At 35.5% G+C, this 15,731-nt stretch overlaps 2 protein-coding genes across 2 annotated transcripts; one reads left to right on the top strand and one right to left on the bottom strand.

The window, feature by feature from the left end:
- Positions 1–4,297: 4,297 nt before the first annotated feature.
- LOC147525181 (uncharacterized) lies at positions 4,298–4,924 on the top strand. Its single transcript, XM_086578484.1, has one exon. It carries the CDS (start codon positions 4,298–4,300, stop codon positions 4,922–4,924), a length of 627 nt encoding a protein of 208 aa, XP_086434610.1.
- A 2,504-nt stretch (positions 4,925–7,428) lies between these two features.
- LOC147525180 (uncharacterized) lies at positions 7,429–15,244 on the bottom strand. Its single transcript, XM_086605639.1, has 7 exons — positions 14,776–15,244; positions 12,586–12,676; positions 10,852–10,967; positions 10,319–10,378; positions 10,097–10,162; positions 7,834–8,031; positions 7,429–7,720 (listed from the first exon to the last, which is right to left on the bottom strand). Exons 1-6 carry the CDS (start codon positions 14,830–14,832, stop codon positions 7,840–7,842), a joined length of 582 nt encoding a protein of 193 aa, XP_086461765.1. The 5' UTR covers positions 14,833–15,244; the 3' UTR covers positions 7,429–7,720; positions 7,834–7,839.
- Positions 15,245–15,731: the final 487 nt, after the last annotated feature.

The following is a 15,731-nucleotide window of genomic DNA, read 5'->3' as shown; positions in this document are numbered from 1 at the left end:
TATAGAACATAGAAAATATTACCTTTTAGTATTGACACGAGAGCTGAAAAATAAACAAAGCAGAGAACAAATGTTGATTGTTGATGGTTCATGTCTCCAATTGGGAGGGGAGGTAATAAATGGAGCGGAAATAGAGAATGTGGATATCCATTCGAAAGTGGAGGGGGGGAACATGGTGATCGTGGGTTTGGACGTGGTGTGTGGGGATCGAGGGTTTAGACGTGGTGTGTGGGGAAGCCGGGAAGATAAATTCTTGAAATTTATTGAAGCTTTGAAATTTTGAAAATTCCGATAAACTAAAACAAAATTGAAAATTGTACTTCATCCAAAATGTGGGCAACGGGGCAAATCCACAGGGCCCAATTTTTCCATATCTGCCAATATTTCACCCCCCCCCCCAACAAAACCGAAATATATCGGTCTATATTGATATTTCGAAGACTCCAGCTTTTTTGAAATAGTTAAAATTTCAATATATATCATTATATATCTGATATATCGCTGATATATAACGACATATGTCAGAATTATCTGTCAACAGTCAATATAATCGGTCAACCAATCACCAAGTCAATCGATATATATCAAATATATAGGATATATTGCTGATATATATCGGTCCAAAAATGAATCAAAATATCTCACCGAAATATCACATCATTTCCATATCGTGTACTCATATTCCGATATATTGATATATCAGACGATATTTTCGGCTTTGGTTTAAGAGAAAAAGAACTAAGTTAGGGGTTCAATAACATTTTTATTTGTCAATTTTTGGTTTAGGAGGGAAGTAAAATCAGCTTCTGTGTTTGCTCAATAACCCCAAATAGATATGAACAATGATTGTTCATATGAATAGTGATTGCTCATAACTCATGTTAAGGTATGAACAGTGATTGTTCATACTCATGTTAAGGTATGAACAGTGATTGTTCATACTCATGTTGAGGTATGAACACTCATTGTTCATACCTAAAATAGCTATGAACAATGAGTCTTCATTTAAACAATGATTGTTCATAGCTCATATGACACCCCCCAAATAGGTATGAACAATCATTATAGGTAGGAATAGTCATTATTCATACTCATAGCTCATGTTGATGTATAGTATGAACAATGAGTGTTCATAGCTCATTTCGTCCTTAAGAGTTATTAAAATTTAAAAATTGAGTTTGTGGGCTATTTAAATGTGGAGATTGGGTGATTGATTATAAAAAAAACATATCCTTAAGAATATACAATACCATGGTGGTTTCTCAAGCTTATTGATTGCATTGCTAGCTCTGGTGGAGTCAGATTCCAATTCAACCTCTTTATCGCCTTCTTCAATACATCGACCTAAGTATATATACTTCAATAGCTTTTAGCTTTTGCAAGTAGTTCTTTATGTCTCTTACCTTCTTGTTCTAGACAATTGAAGCTGGCTTAGATGTTTGCTGAAATCTTCGAGAATTTTTTTCCTTCCAAATTAAATATCGTCCACTGAAGCTCAGATAAAGACTTTATATATCTATCTTGTAATGACAAATATCCCGGATTTGAAATAAATTTTTTCCGATTTTGTATTTTATGTCGTTTTGGTCATTGTTCATACCTTATGTGATATATGAACAGTGATTGTTCATACCCAAATAGGTTAACATACTTCATACACTATGTTGATATATGTTCATACCCCAAATATGTACGAACAATGATTGTTCATACTCCAATATATGTTCTTACTGATTATACATTATGTTAAGGTATGAACTTCTAAACAATGATTGTTCATACTCTAATATGTCTTCTTACTGATTATACATTATGTTAATGTATGAACTTATGAACAATAATTGTTCATACCCCAAATAGATATGAACAATGATAGATTGTTCATATGAATAATGATTGCTCATAACTCATGTTAAGGTATGAACAGTGATTGTTTATACTCATGTTGAGGTATGAATGAATATGAACAATGATTATTCATACCCCAAATATATATGAACAATGAGTATTCATATAAACAATGATTGTTCATAGCTCAGGTTGAGGTATGAATCCCCCCAAATAGGTATGAACAATCATTATAGGTATGAATAATCATTAATTGTTCTTACTCATAGCTCATGTTAATGTATAGCTCATTGTTCGTACTCATAGCTAATTGTTTTTTAGTGATTTTAAAAAAAAAATCATATCCTCTAGAGTTGTTTTGAAACGAACTTGGGCCCTGGGGCTAATTTATTGTATTTAGAATATATTGCCTTGGCTTTTAATGTATGTATAGCTCATTTTAGTACTCATACTAAAGTGATTTTAAAAAAAAAAAATCATATCCTCTAATTTTTTGAAGCCAACTTGGGCCCCGGGCTAATCAAGTCAATTGCCTTGGCTTTGACTAAAGTAATTTCCCTGTGTAATCAAGTCAACTGCTATTTGGTAATACTCAAGGTCTCAAACGGACTCTAAGAGGTAAACAAGGTAATTGATGAGGTTAAACCTGGGTAGTTTAAGTGCCTATTAATCACCGCTTAAGACCGATTTTTGAGAAATTGGTATAAAAAAAAGCATCGCCTTAATAGGTCTGTAGGCTTTGTTTGTTTGTTTTTTTTTGTTTTTTTTAATTTAAACAGTAATGCTACACCGACCCACTTATTTGACCTACTATTTGGACCTACTGATGTGTCAAAAGTCCTAATCATTGATTTACATAGAGATATGTGTTTGTGTGTATTGCAATGCAAACCAGCGTTATCCAAATAGTGAGTTCAATAGTAGATCTAAAAAGTAGGTCCGTGTAGCACTACTTAAATTTAAGTCTACAAAAAAGCCCAAAAGAGAAAAGCTCACCAATCCATATATTGAAAGCGTTGACAAGGTAAACGAACTCAAGGTAAACAGACACTAGCTAAAAAGAAACTGATGAGGTTATTTTGGAGGTATTTTGGAACTCCCAACCCCCACGTGTCTAGTCGTTTCTTCATTTGTTTCGTCTTCAACGATCATTACCCTAAGAGGTGACAATTTTGTTAGCATTGGTTCATTAAAGGATAGCAGCGGACTTCACATTTCCGAGGTATACACGTATCCATTTCCCGTTGATTAGAAGTTTTTAGCTTTTCATGTTATTTTTCTTTTTGTTCCTTTGTTTTGTTGCTTAGTTTCATTATGTCTACCAAATAGTAATTCTTGTGTTTTTTCTGATGATATCGGTACCTTCTTCTTGAGAAGTAATAGAAGTGCTAATCTTGTGAAAGGCTTATTCTGATCATATTGACCCAACCTAATTCTAACTTCCAAGGTATGTGTCGTTTACTTGGAGGTCACTTCTAGCATCTTATGCTTCTTGTCATGTTTTCTCTTTTTGCATCTTCTTTTGCTATGTGATATTGTGCATGCATTATTACTTCCAGTTTTATTTGAAACTTATACTACAGTATTAGTTTTACTTTCATTCAATATTATGAATATGTTCTCTTCCTAATTGTTTGATTTATTTATTATTCTTACTCACTGATGGGTGTTTTCACTTATAATAGCTAATGAGTGTTTCCTAGTTGAGTTTATGTATTGTATTTTTAATCTTAGCTGGTTTTCCTGTCACAAATTGGTAACAGACGACATATAGCCTTTCTTAAGCATTCACAAACACCAGCCCAGTTTGATTGTTTTCTAAATTTTGTTATATTAGTTTTCATATATTCGTGCACCTTCTTGATTGCGAGTTAAAATGAACGTCTAAAGGATGTTAAGGGTCAATTGTTATGCTCGACTAGAGTTATCAATATGCCATTGAAGCCTCAAATATTAATATGTTTCTTTATTTAGTTTTGATTTTCGGTTCCAATGGAAAACTACAGAAGGAGGTGGTTGGCGTGAAGCTAGATTTATGTGAAATGAAATCGTATCTTGATGAGACATTTAAAGGTTTAGTGTCCCATGCCAACGAAATTGAGGATAGAGTTAAGTTGCAAATATCAGCAAAGAAATGGGAGAATATGATCCTGAGATGAGACATTTCGAAGCAACTTTAATGGAACTAGAGAATACTCCTGTGCCAATTATTAGATATAAAGATGCTTCACCTATCACTCCTGAGCTGATGAAGGAGACAATGAAAGCAAAACGGAAGGTAAATTCATGCTAAGGATTTTATGATTAAGTAGAAACTATATTAATGAAAAGAAAAATAGTTGCATAGTGAGATGTTGTTATACCCTTGAAACGGTGTGTGCTAGAGATACCCCCATAGTAACAACGGAAAAGGTGCATTCACATAATTCTCATTTTACTTGGTAAAGATATGGGTGATTGCTCCTTCTATCGCTATCTGGATTATTTCCCAGACGTTCTACAACCTTTAATTTTGGATATTGAAGATCCAAAGGGTGACAACAACTGTGGATTTAGGGCCTTGTCCATGGCATTGGGGTATAGCGAGGAGGGCTGGGTCCAAGTACGAGTTAATCTGATTTTAGAGTTACACGCAAGTAAGGAAGAGTACATACGGATGTTCGGTCATGAAAACGTGACTCGTTGTGAGGGAAGTCTATTACACTTTAAGGGTGATGCTCCTGAGGAGAAATGGATGTTGCTACCTAAACATGGTTATCTTGCAGCGTCAAAGTATGGCGTTGCGATTGTGTATTTCTCAATGGCATGTTGTCACACTTTTCTGCCGTTAAAGTCAGTATTCAATGAGAATAACTATAAAGCCATTGGTATTGGGCGTGTTCCAAACCACTTTTTAAAGTTGAATTTGGAAGCAAATTGTCTAATGCCAAAGATCGCGACGTTTTGGGAAAAACATCATCGTGAAATCGCAGATGAGTGGAAATCATATTTCATGTCTCGCTTTGATGCATTTTCACTTGTCTCTTGCAGAGATGATCATTTGAGCGACCATGTGATTTTAAGTGATTCATACTAACTTGGTAGGAGGCCACATTTGTTGAAGCTTTCGCCCTATTATGGCTACAGTAGACTTTAAGACCTTTGAATCACGTGGCCAATGTTCTTTCTCAAGTTTAATGCAATTGTTTGAGTTCACTTTAAATTTATCTAGAAAAAAATAATATTTTCTTCATAATTTTGGATGTTGTTTGAAACAAGTTATTGCTTCCTCTTAAATTAGTTATGCATAAGTAAAAAACTATCGAATCCAAAGCCTTGTGTGTATGTAAAATCATGAGTGATGTGATTTTGAGTTGTAATATGATCATGAATAGTTGCAATATTATCTTAAGTTGTAATATGATCATGAAATAGATGGAGAAAGAGAAACACAAAAAAAAAATTGTGCCTATTTCAGATTAAACAATTAATTAGAAGTGGATCCAGATGGATTCGAACCATCACCCCTCAAATAATGAGCACTCTTACCCTTTTGAGCTTATGGATCCATTGACAAAGACAAACATTCACCATATGATGAGTAACAAGTTCAGACAAATCAAGACACCTTGACTGCTTATATTCTGTCTTCTATGTCTCTTATATCCTAAAATTACCTTCAGAGAGCATGTTTGAGACAGACCAGTTTCAGTCATAATGATCAGGCATTTTATATCGTGCTCGTTTGCATATTCATATTGCTCTATAACTTGGATCTGACATGGGAACAAATGCTGCCTACACGACATTATTATGCAGTAAGTACTTATTATGCAGTGAGTACTTATGGAAGTCAGGTAATAATACCCCAACAAAAATAGAGTTCTACAAAATAACCACAGCAATGAACCAATACACTTGAATAGCATGTGAACAATATTGAAAACGTCACCATCTTTTCCAAACCTACAACAAATGTCGACGTATGACAACCCAGATTGATTTACGTTCGGAGGACTGAGGACGCAGAGTACCGATAACAGAGAGACACTTCACATTGGACATGAGAAAAATCATAGTCATTATCTGGTTCTTAATTGTGTGTACACCCAAGCTGCTACAGGACACTAACGGTGCTACCAAAAGCAAATGGGCGGTATCAATGCAAAGTCATCACCGGGCCATTGTAAGGGTTTTGTCACCCAGGCCATTCTGAGGCCAGCGACAGACCATCTGGCGACATATGATTCAATTACATAAAATCTTTTCTCCATAATTTCCACCCATTCATCTAGCTTGAACAACATCTAACATTACCCAAACACTATATTAATTTGCCCAACCTCCATATTAATCAAGCACACACAACCTCACCAGTGGCAAACCAACAGAAACACTCCAGACCAAATAGAGCAACGATGCCAGCATCCTCAACCTTCAGTTTCTCCATAGGTGCTTAACATAATTACACTCCTTCCAGAATGTCTCAGTACGTCCAACAATGTTGTATAAAAAAAAAAAAAAATCAGCATGCTAATGCAAATTAAAAACCATTATGCTTTATAAGACATGCATATATAGATAGACTTGAATCAAGACTTTTTACTTATTTGTTTTTAAAAAATTCCCTTTTGAATTCCCGCTAGCACTATAGAACAGTAAAGTGTATTAATTCCAAAAAGATCATTATTCCAAAATTTATTTTACAACAGTGAAGGAGCAGTGATAGTATGTACTAATGTGGGAAAGACAAAAATAGCAATTACCATTTCACGGCGGATTGAACTGGCTTAGTTGAAACTCTTCGCACGAAAATCGACAAATCCTTGCAAGCCTTTGTTGTTTTTCAAACCTCCCATATTGATTTTGAAAACCAATTTAATGGTGAGCTTCAAGTGTGATAATTCATCAATTCAAAAACCTTAAACAATGTCGGTTTTGATGCAAAATCATCAAACAAGAGTGACGTAGAATATAAAGGAGATTTATTAAAAAAAAAAATACAGAGGAGAGGAGTCTCGCAAGAGTTGTTTTTTTTTTTTTTTTTGTTTTGTTACAGAAAATGGAACTTAAACAAAATTTCTACCAGTTTCATGCCGATTTTACCCTTTATACATGCCGATTTTACCCTTTATACATTTTCTCATATTTATAATGTAAGATGACAGTTGTGTGGTCTAGATATGTGCGCATTGAGACACACTTGAAGCCCTGCGCATTGTAGATTTGGTAAATATATCCACTTATATAATATATCGATATATATCAGTTTTTGGGGGGTCCAATATATCAGCCGAAATTGGAATATTTGGCCTTTACTTCTCAGTGATATTTCTCAGCAAAATATTAGCTCCACACACTAAAACGTGACACAATAACGTCGCCAACGGCTCGAAAGAGGTGCTTAGATGGCTAATCGTATATCCTTAGGCCCCATTTATCACTGATATTTTCATATACATATTTTCCTCGAAAAAAGTGGAATCCTAGTCAGTATTCAAGTTTCATTTGAAATAGTAAAGCTTGACGAATATCATCCAAATGCAGGAAAAAGGGGGTACAGAGGGCTTAAGCCGACTCCAACGACCAAGCAGATCAAAAGGAAGTAAGGAACTATCTCATTCACCCGAAAAGAAGATATAGTAGTATATACATAGGCATCGTAATTCGAAGAATACATTTCCCATGCTAGATTAATCTCCAAGAATGGTAGGAGCTATACCATTATACATCAAACACATTTAAAGACATCAGAGATATCTATCAGCAAAGTACTGCTATCACCAAGATGATGGAATTCAAAAGATTACAAAAATTTAACTGTCCAGATTTTGCTTCATGGAGCCATGGACTGCTGAAACTTCGACTTAACCTGTCATCAGTCTTCTTGGACCTAAAACGAAAAACAGCTCAAGATAGCAGCAGGTTTTGTAAGAAGGAAGTCTTCTTTTTTAATTTTTTTGTGTTTTTTCTTGGTAAAAAATATGACAGAGGTAAGGTGTTAACCAGAAGTCAGAAAGAGGTGCCCCCAGAGCTGGAATATCCAGTTGCTTTCAATTCCTTGAGTGTGCCTGCCAACCAATCCAAGCCCTCATAAAGTCCATCCCCTTTAAGAGCGCACGCCCCTTGAATATGCCATCTTCTGTTCTTCAGACCATAGAGTCCCAACCCTTCACACACCTCCATTGGGGTCATTGCACCTTTCTGGAAGCGAAAAGAAATGACAAGAAATGCCTAAAGTCAGGTTTTGATACCAAGTCGGAAGACAATGTGCCTCATAAACAAAAACTGCCTATCCTGAAAAGATTACCATAGCAAAAACCACATAGCACAGTGTAAAACATATAAGTTCAAAAGTCGAAGTTTAGCAAACTATCCTAGCAAGCGCAATTAGCAAGCAGTGGAAATCTGTGTAGCAACTCAGATGTTCATAACTTGGCTAGGAGCGATTCTTGAACTAAGCATAGCAACTCTCACTCTTCACCACATTGATATCTCTAGAAGACCAAGAGCAACTGGGATATCATCAAACATATATTCATCTCGGGTATGAACCCCATTCGGGAATTTCTGTTCTTGATGCTGATGGTCAAATGACCCTGCCCGTAAGGGGCTTATAGGGATCGAATGCCAGATATAAGTTAAAGTCTAATTTTGTTAAGATATAGATTTGTCTGGGAGTAACTAGAGTAACTACTATAATAAAAAAAAAGTTAAAAAAAAACCACAATTATATGCAATATCCAAGATATTTTGAACGATTGCTATTTCCAATGAAACCACAAACCAGTTTCTGTTTAACCACAGATCCCAAAAGAATATTTAAAATCGAGGGATCTTTCACCACTAATCTCAAAAGACTATTTCAAATCTAGAAACCTTAGTGGAAATCAAGTGGACAAGACTCAATGAGGTTCAATGTATTTAATGCATTGGTTAAAGACGTGAGTGCTAATTCCTGTTATCTGCCAAGTATATGAAGGATTTGCCCAGTGATGTGTATGAATCAGGTTGGATCACAGATGTCATAATTTTGTAATCTAAACGGTAAACTAAAATTGTCTCCGCAACCAAACAAAGTTTTTTGAAAGATCATTTCAAACAAATTTATCCAAACAAAAGTATTTTTTAAAAACAAACTCAATATTTCCAAAGTTACTGTCCCCAAAAAAATGACTTAAGAAAAAGAGGAAGGAAACACCCTTGGGCTTCCAGTAATACAGATCGGTACAAAATCCAAGTTGAGACTTGAGAATATACATCCAATCTAAATATTCTTCCAAAATTAAAGTCAATATGCTACTTTCATTTCCTCAACTTCTAAGTAAATTTATTGGCTTAAGGCGTTCTAGAACCAAAGTTAGCTCTACAATGACAGAGCCGCAATTTTTTCTTAGCTATTTACTACTTCACTAATACCAATTTTGGCATAACTAGCCAATCAGTACATAAATCCTGGGGCGACGCCGCTCATCACCAATTGATTTTGAATTGGATGCCCAAATTTAATAGTAGTAACCACAATTTAAAGGATTAAGCCAAAAGAAGAAGAGGGACTTGTAAGTGCCTTCTAGCTTAGTTGGTAAAACCTTTGGATGATGATACCAGAGGTCTATGATCGAATAGCATTTTTCATTTAGAGGTCTGGAGTTCAAACCCCAGTGCACATAATTGAGTTACTGATCTCTTTAAAAACAGGCTTGCCTACACATTTTGTAGGTGCCGACTAGCAAAGTCGGTAAAACCTTTGGGTGATGATACCAGAGGTCTGAGGCTCGAACCCCGCCAGCATCAAAGAGTTACTGACCTCATTTAAAACAGGCTTACCAATCAAAAAAAAAAAAAAAGGACTTCAAAACATGGATAATAATAAAGAGACCAAGTATATGAGCATATGTTACAACTTACGAGTGATGGAGACAAGCATGTAATCGATATTGAAGGAAATGTAGAGAAATATAAGTAGTGTTCTACAATATGGGTTTTTAGTCCCACAGAGTAGGTAGGAGTAGTAGTATGTGTTTAGTCTCTATTTGGTCCCATGTAATAATTCACTTTTTTAATATAGTTCCAGATTTCTACAGAAAACTTCCATAGAATGCTAAGCATGGAGATGAGACACAAGTAGACAAATAGGTTGACAGGGTAACATGCGTATTGTTGCTACATCTAGATGCATAAAGCAACCATGCCGGTTTAAGACGAGTGCATGAAGTGTCTGTGCACGTGTACTTCTGCAAGATAAAGACGACTGAAAAAGTCAACAAACCATGTCCTGCTTATTTGCAAACACCAATATGACGCTGTTCAGCATGAAGGGATCTCTGATTATGGCCTGGAATACATTGGAAATTCATTATTTCAGAAAATTGCTTAAATAACAGTAAAAAGAAATAGAAAAAGGAATACATATATATAAATATATATGTGTGTGTGTGTGTGTGTGTGTGTGTGTGTGTGTCTGTGTGTGCTCATTCAGAATAACTAGAACCTGAAACTCTGCTTTTGCTTTTCCAATTCTCTCTCTGTCCAAGGAATCGACAACATAAATCTGCATTAAAAGAAGGGAAGAGACAAACAATGAAATTACTTTCATACATGTGCATCTTGAATATGGTACATTAGTTTCCCGGGAAAAGAAGGAAAATAAAATGGTAACAGTGTCATAATTGATAGAGTTAAGTAGTATTTTTCAAAAAATAACAGACTTGGCACAATATTGCGTTCTGCTAATAATAGAAACAAACATGGCATTAAATGTATTCTGAGCAGTAAAGGTACTTTTCTTTCTAATAAATCTATACTGTGGCCATGTGTACATAGTGTCCCAGTAAAACAGCAGCCTACACTAAGGTTTTTTGTTGATGGGTCAGGTAGAAAGTTGTAGCTCCCCCAGGAGTAGTAGGAACTACGAACAGATCAGATAAAATACTAATTTGAAAACAGAGCAGGAACTCAGATATACATATGACACAGTTCGTCTCAACTCTCTAGCTATATAATAAAACAATAGATTTCACTTACCAGTCCATCTGTATTGTTGAAGTAATGCCTCCAAAGGGGCCTTAGTTTCTCTTGGCCTCCTACATCCCACACTGTGAAAATAACATTCTTATACTGAACCTTCTCAACGTTGAAACCTATATAATACAAGAAAAGATAAAACAAATGAGATGGTCATCAACATTCCAACAGCACACCGAAAAATGAAAGTTGTGGTCATTAAGAAAATTGTTCGAACAACTAATTGAAAGCGTACTAGATTATTCAAATATTTAGTATAAAATAGGGCATTTAAAACCTTGCATCACAATATTAAGATGATGAGACCACTCCACTCATTACCAATTGATTTTGAGTTGCATGCTCCAAAGTTAGAGCCAATTTGTCTGCCCCAATGGCCCACATACTCCAGGTCAACCAACATAATTAATCCATGTGTTTACTCACGTTACGCCACACGTGAAGCAATGTTCTATAAATAAGCCTAGGCCTCTGATCATTTAATATATTCAAGCGCGCTGCAAGGCTGACTAGGCAAAGAAAAAAGGTGGAAATCCCAACTAAAAATCCCAAAAATGGCTAAACAGCCAAAATCGGTATCACTAATATCTCCGACTAAAGAATCACTATTGCCAGATATAGTATGGTTAGTCCATTCATGCATGCTCCTCAATCAACAATGGATGCGGTTGATCAGATTTTAAGGAATCTCAAGTCTTCTTCAAGACTTCATCTATTAAATCCAGCCAAGGTCTTTTCAGCTATCCTGATGCTGACCATATTAGGTTTTCTACCGATCGTCGTTCTACCTCTTGCTTCTGAACTTTCTACGGTGATTGTCACATCTCAGGGATAAGTAAAAAACAAAGCGTTATTCACCAGCAGATACTGAGCACAAGGCTATGGCCCATGGTGCATGTGGGATAATATGGAGCTGGGGCAGACTTTATGATCTCTTCTTACAGAACTGGGGCATCCTCCCTCTAGTGGGTCCGTTCTTCATTGTGATAAACAAGATGCTATCAAAACTTCCAAACTGCACTGAATTTGATTCCGTATGAGAGTGAGAAACACATTGAGATCAATATTTTCAATCCTTTGAGAGAAGCTTCAATCTGGCATCATTGTCATAGTTCATGTTCGTCAATTAAATCAGTTTTAGCAGAAATTTTCACATCTTTGGCACCTACAGTTCTCCCTCAAATGTGGTAAAGTTGGGGATACCATTACCATTGCACAAGCTTGAGAATGAGTACAAAAATAATTATCCATAGAAACATCCTTTGCTACAAAGATGACATCGCTGGAACGGTCTCGCTGAGAACATTGCAATGACAACAATATTGCATTTTAATATTTTATGTATAAAGGATAGACCAATATTGCACTATTAGTGAATTTGGACCCATAGATAGTATGATATCTTATACTGGCACCTAAAATGCTATAGAAACTATCAATACAGGTGATGCAAGCATACATACCCCAGTAGTATATATACACAGGGTGGGTTCTTTCTACCAATTCAAATTAGACAGTAGAAAAGAAGAATTGTCAAACAACAGAACAGGGAAAAAAAGTTGCAAAATGTTATGAGATTATGAGAACATTGAAGTGAGTACCACTTTTTATGATCAAACCAGTATTAAACATACAGTGGAACTAACATAATAGATTTTGGAACAGTCCATTATTTAGCCAAACCAAATGCAGATTGATACCAGATGAACAGGTTCTTGTGCTTAGTGAACCTACCAATTGTGGGGACAGTTGATAACACTTCACCAATGTGCAGTTTGTACAGGATTGTTGTTTTACCGGCTGCATCCAAGCCAAGCATCACAACCTAAGGAATTCAATGCAAAAAATAAATAAATAAGAAAGAAGCATCAACACCACAGAGAAGAATGAACAAAAAACAAACAGATCCCTGAATATAACATGAGAAAGTACCAACACCCGTATCTAAGAGACGTGAACTTAAACCAAAGTTTTCAAACAGGAAAAAAAAATTGGATAAAAGGAACCTAAAGAGTAACATAAACACAAGCACATATTATCAGATATCAGAAAAGAGACAAATAACAGTGAATTTCAAATGCAATAAGTAGAAAAAGAATGATAGTATTCGGAAAGCCAAGAAACTATGGCAAACTATGACTTGACGGACCCTTACCAGGTATTTATATAAGAAAGGATACAACAAATTCTATAACATTTAGAGATTGATCGAAGAATCAACGATATATATAACTTGTAAGCTGCTTGATCATCTTTCAAGTGTGAAGGATTTCTCAGACCATAAGAGCTTAGAGAAGGGCTAATCATCTCTACATCACATGAAATGCATCTGTTCAGACAGCGCGGACTTATGCTTCAAAAATGAACAAGCTAAAGATCTCGCTCACAAGTTTCATTCACAATCCTCAAAGGGATGACACAGTACATAAGTACTTACAAGAAATGGTAATTAAGATTACGAGGAACTTACAAGTTTAACACATTATATTGATAAAAACGGTTTTCAGAATTGAGCGGCATACGGGCTATCAATTACACGGTTAACGTTGATTGAATGTGTGATCAGATAACGCTAACCTATATATCCACGACATAAAGACCAAGATGTGCAGATCACACATACTTCTATCATTATATAGAATTGGAACCAACACCCTAGTAATCTTTTGAAAGAGCCAAAAGTAGATAACACTACAACAATAAACCAGTTTTCTCTTTGCTTTAAGCGTAACGAGACTCAATTCGCTCGAGGAGATTATGTTTGCGTAGGTAAAAGAAGAATCCAGCTTACAGAAACACAGATAGAGATTACAATATTTAAAGATTCAAGTAGCAAGAAGCTACTTGACCTCACTCAAACTCCCCAAATTACAATAACTCGCTCATCCCACAAGCCCATTCCAAATGCGCATAGAATCAATATAATTTGCACCCTTAAACAATAGAGTAGCACATGCCTAATCGAAGAGAACCTTCTTGACTTCTGCAACCAACTCTTGCACCACCTTTTCCTTGTGTTTGTGATTCTTTCTTTCCATAGTATCCATAATAGCATTTGTTAAATGATCCGCCAACCATGCGGCTTTGCAAATAGTGGAACCAAAATGATATTCTTACCCAAATCTTCCTTAATATCAAATGGTAGTACCCAAGGCCCAATCAATGTTATAAGATGAGAAGAATGTTGTCCAAACACGAAAAGAGAATGGGTAATTAACGGGAAGACAATCCACATCTTACTCCACAACATTACAAAGTGAGCACACATTATAAATATCCATACTCTTTCAATTGAAGTTATCAATAGTTTGAATCCTACCCAAATAAGCACCCTCAACAAAAAGAAAGAGACTCTAAGTGAGATAGAGTTCTTGAAAATCCGCTTATAAGGAAAATTAGTGATCATTCCCTTCTCCTCGAGCACTACCAACACGTACTCGGAAGCCAAAACTTGTTAAAATAATTTCATTGTTAGACATCCTCAACAGTCTTGATTCCACTTCTCCAAAGTTTCTACCCACTTGGTAAATTGCATTCAAGAGATGTTCATATCTTCCAATCTCCCAATCACTGAGTCCCCTCCAGAGTATCACATTTAGGGGGCCCGATATTGCTGCTTCACATAATCTATAGCTGACATTTTTCTTTTCCGTTTTGTAAGGGACGATTCAATTGCTTAACAATGTGACAAATTAGTAAGTAATATATGTTGACAGTCCCAATAAAGTAAAAAAGTAAAAATTATCATGTGCCCCCTGAGACTAGTAGCTAGAGTCTAGAGAGAGAGTATATTAACAAGAAAATAAGTTTCATAAAATGAGATGTTATGTTAGAGAGTATATCATGATCTAGTCAATAGAAAAAACAGTTTCTGATGATATTATTATGAATGAATTAATAAAAATAAAATAAAATAAGGCATACCCTCATCTCGGAGTTGCCAAAGAAGGCATCGAACAGCTTCCGAAAGGCTTGTCCCATTATTCTTATTAACTCCCGCGCTGATCTTTTTTTCTTTGGTCTTGGAAACTGAAGAATTTGTAATTGTTAGTTTGAAGGAATTTGTCAAGAGTAAAAGAGAGAGAGAGAGAGAGAGATTGCGTTTTTGCTTGTGACTTGAGAATATTCGCCGTCAACTTCCTCGTGTGCGTCCTTTGACTACAGACTTACTATATTCCACTAAGGTCCCTTGTTAAAACACTAGTAGTACTGTAGTAGTAGCAACAGCTACTGCCTACAGGCTACAGAGGAACTCGTATGTATGGTGGGTCCAATTAGCAAAGGTAATATCCTAAACAGGCAAGAAAAGTGCTTCCCAATCTGATCTAGGAAAAAGTACTAATTTTGAAATTTTACCTATACACCATTTTTGCTACGATACAAACTCTTTCTCTCTCTTCTTAGATAACATGAAACCCTTGTTAGCAATTCGGAATACCGCAAAAATTCGGTATGGGAATAATTTGAGAATTAGTCGGTGATTCAAAAAAACGGTACGGTCAAATATTCGGTCAAAAATTCGCAATACGGCAATTATGCGGTGTTTAATCAATACGCGTTTTAAATGTTTGGTTGCAAAAATTTGTGATATTATGTTAGTAAATATTAATAATATTTGTCATTCTTTACAACATAACAAACAGATCTAAACAATTTAGCTACGAAAACATTAAAACCAATTGGATGGTCCACATAGGTATCTTGATTTATTTGTTCTTGGATTGAAATTACCATTCAAATTTCAAAATACTCACACACCATGACATAATAATTTAAATATTGCCCAAAAAGTATAAAAGCAAAGCTTTTGGATTAATTTATCACTAAAAATGATAGAGTGAGTGACTTAAAGTAAGAGTGAGAACATAAAGTACATAAAA

Source organism: Coptis chinensis, chromosome 1, assembly GCF_015680905.1.
Source record: "Coptis chinensis isolate HL-2020 chromosome 1, ASM1568090v1, whole genome shotgun sequence".
Taxonomy (NCBI): domain Eukaryota; kingdom Viridiplantae; phylum Streptophyta; class Magnoliopsida; order Ranunculales; family Ranunculaceae; genus Coptis; species Coptis chinensis.
Note: the sequence above shows the minus strand (reverse complement) of the source record. Positions and strands in the feature narration are given on the sequence as shown.

Excerpts from the sequence above, each read along its gene's own strand:
- LOC147525181 (XM_086578484.1), top strand. The coding sequence starts at position 4,298 with ATGGGTGATTGCTCCTTCTATCGCTATCTGGATTATTTCCCAGACGTT.
- LOC147525180 (XM_086605639.1), bottom strand. The coding sequence starts at position 14,832 with ATGGGACAAGCCTTTCGGAAGCTGTTCGATGCCTTCTTTGGCAACTCC. Across the intron at positions 10,379-10,851 it reads TCAACAATACAGATGGACTG|ATTTATGTTGTCGATTCCTT; the intron begins GTAAGTGAAATC and ends CTTTTAATGCAG. Across the intron at positions 10,163-10,318 it reads AAGCAAAAGCAGAGTTTCAG|GCCATAATCAGAGATCCCTT; the intron begins GTTCTAGTTATT and ends AATGTATTCCAG.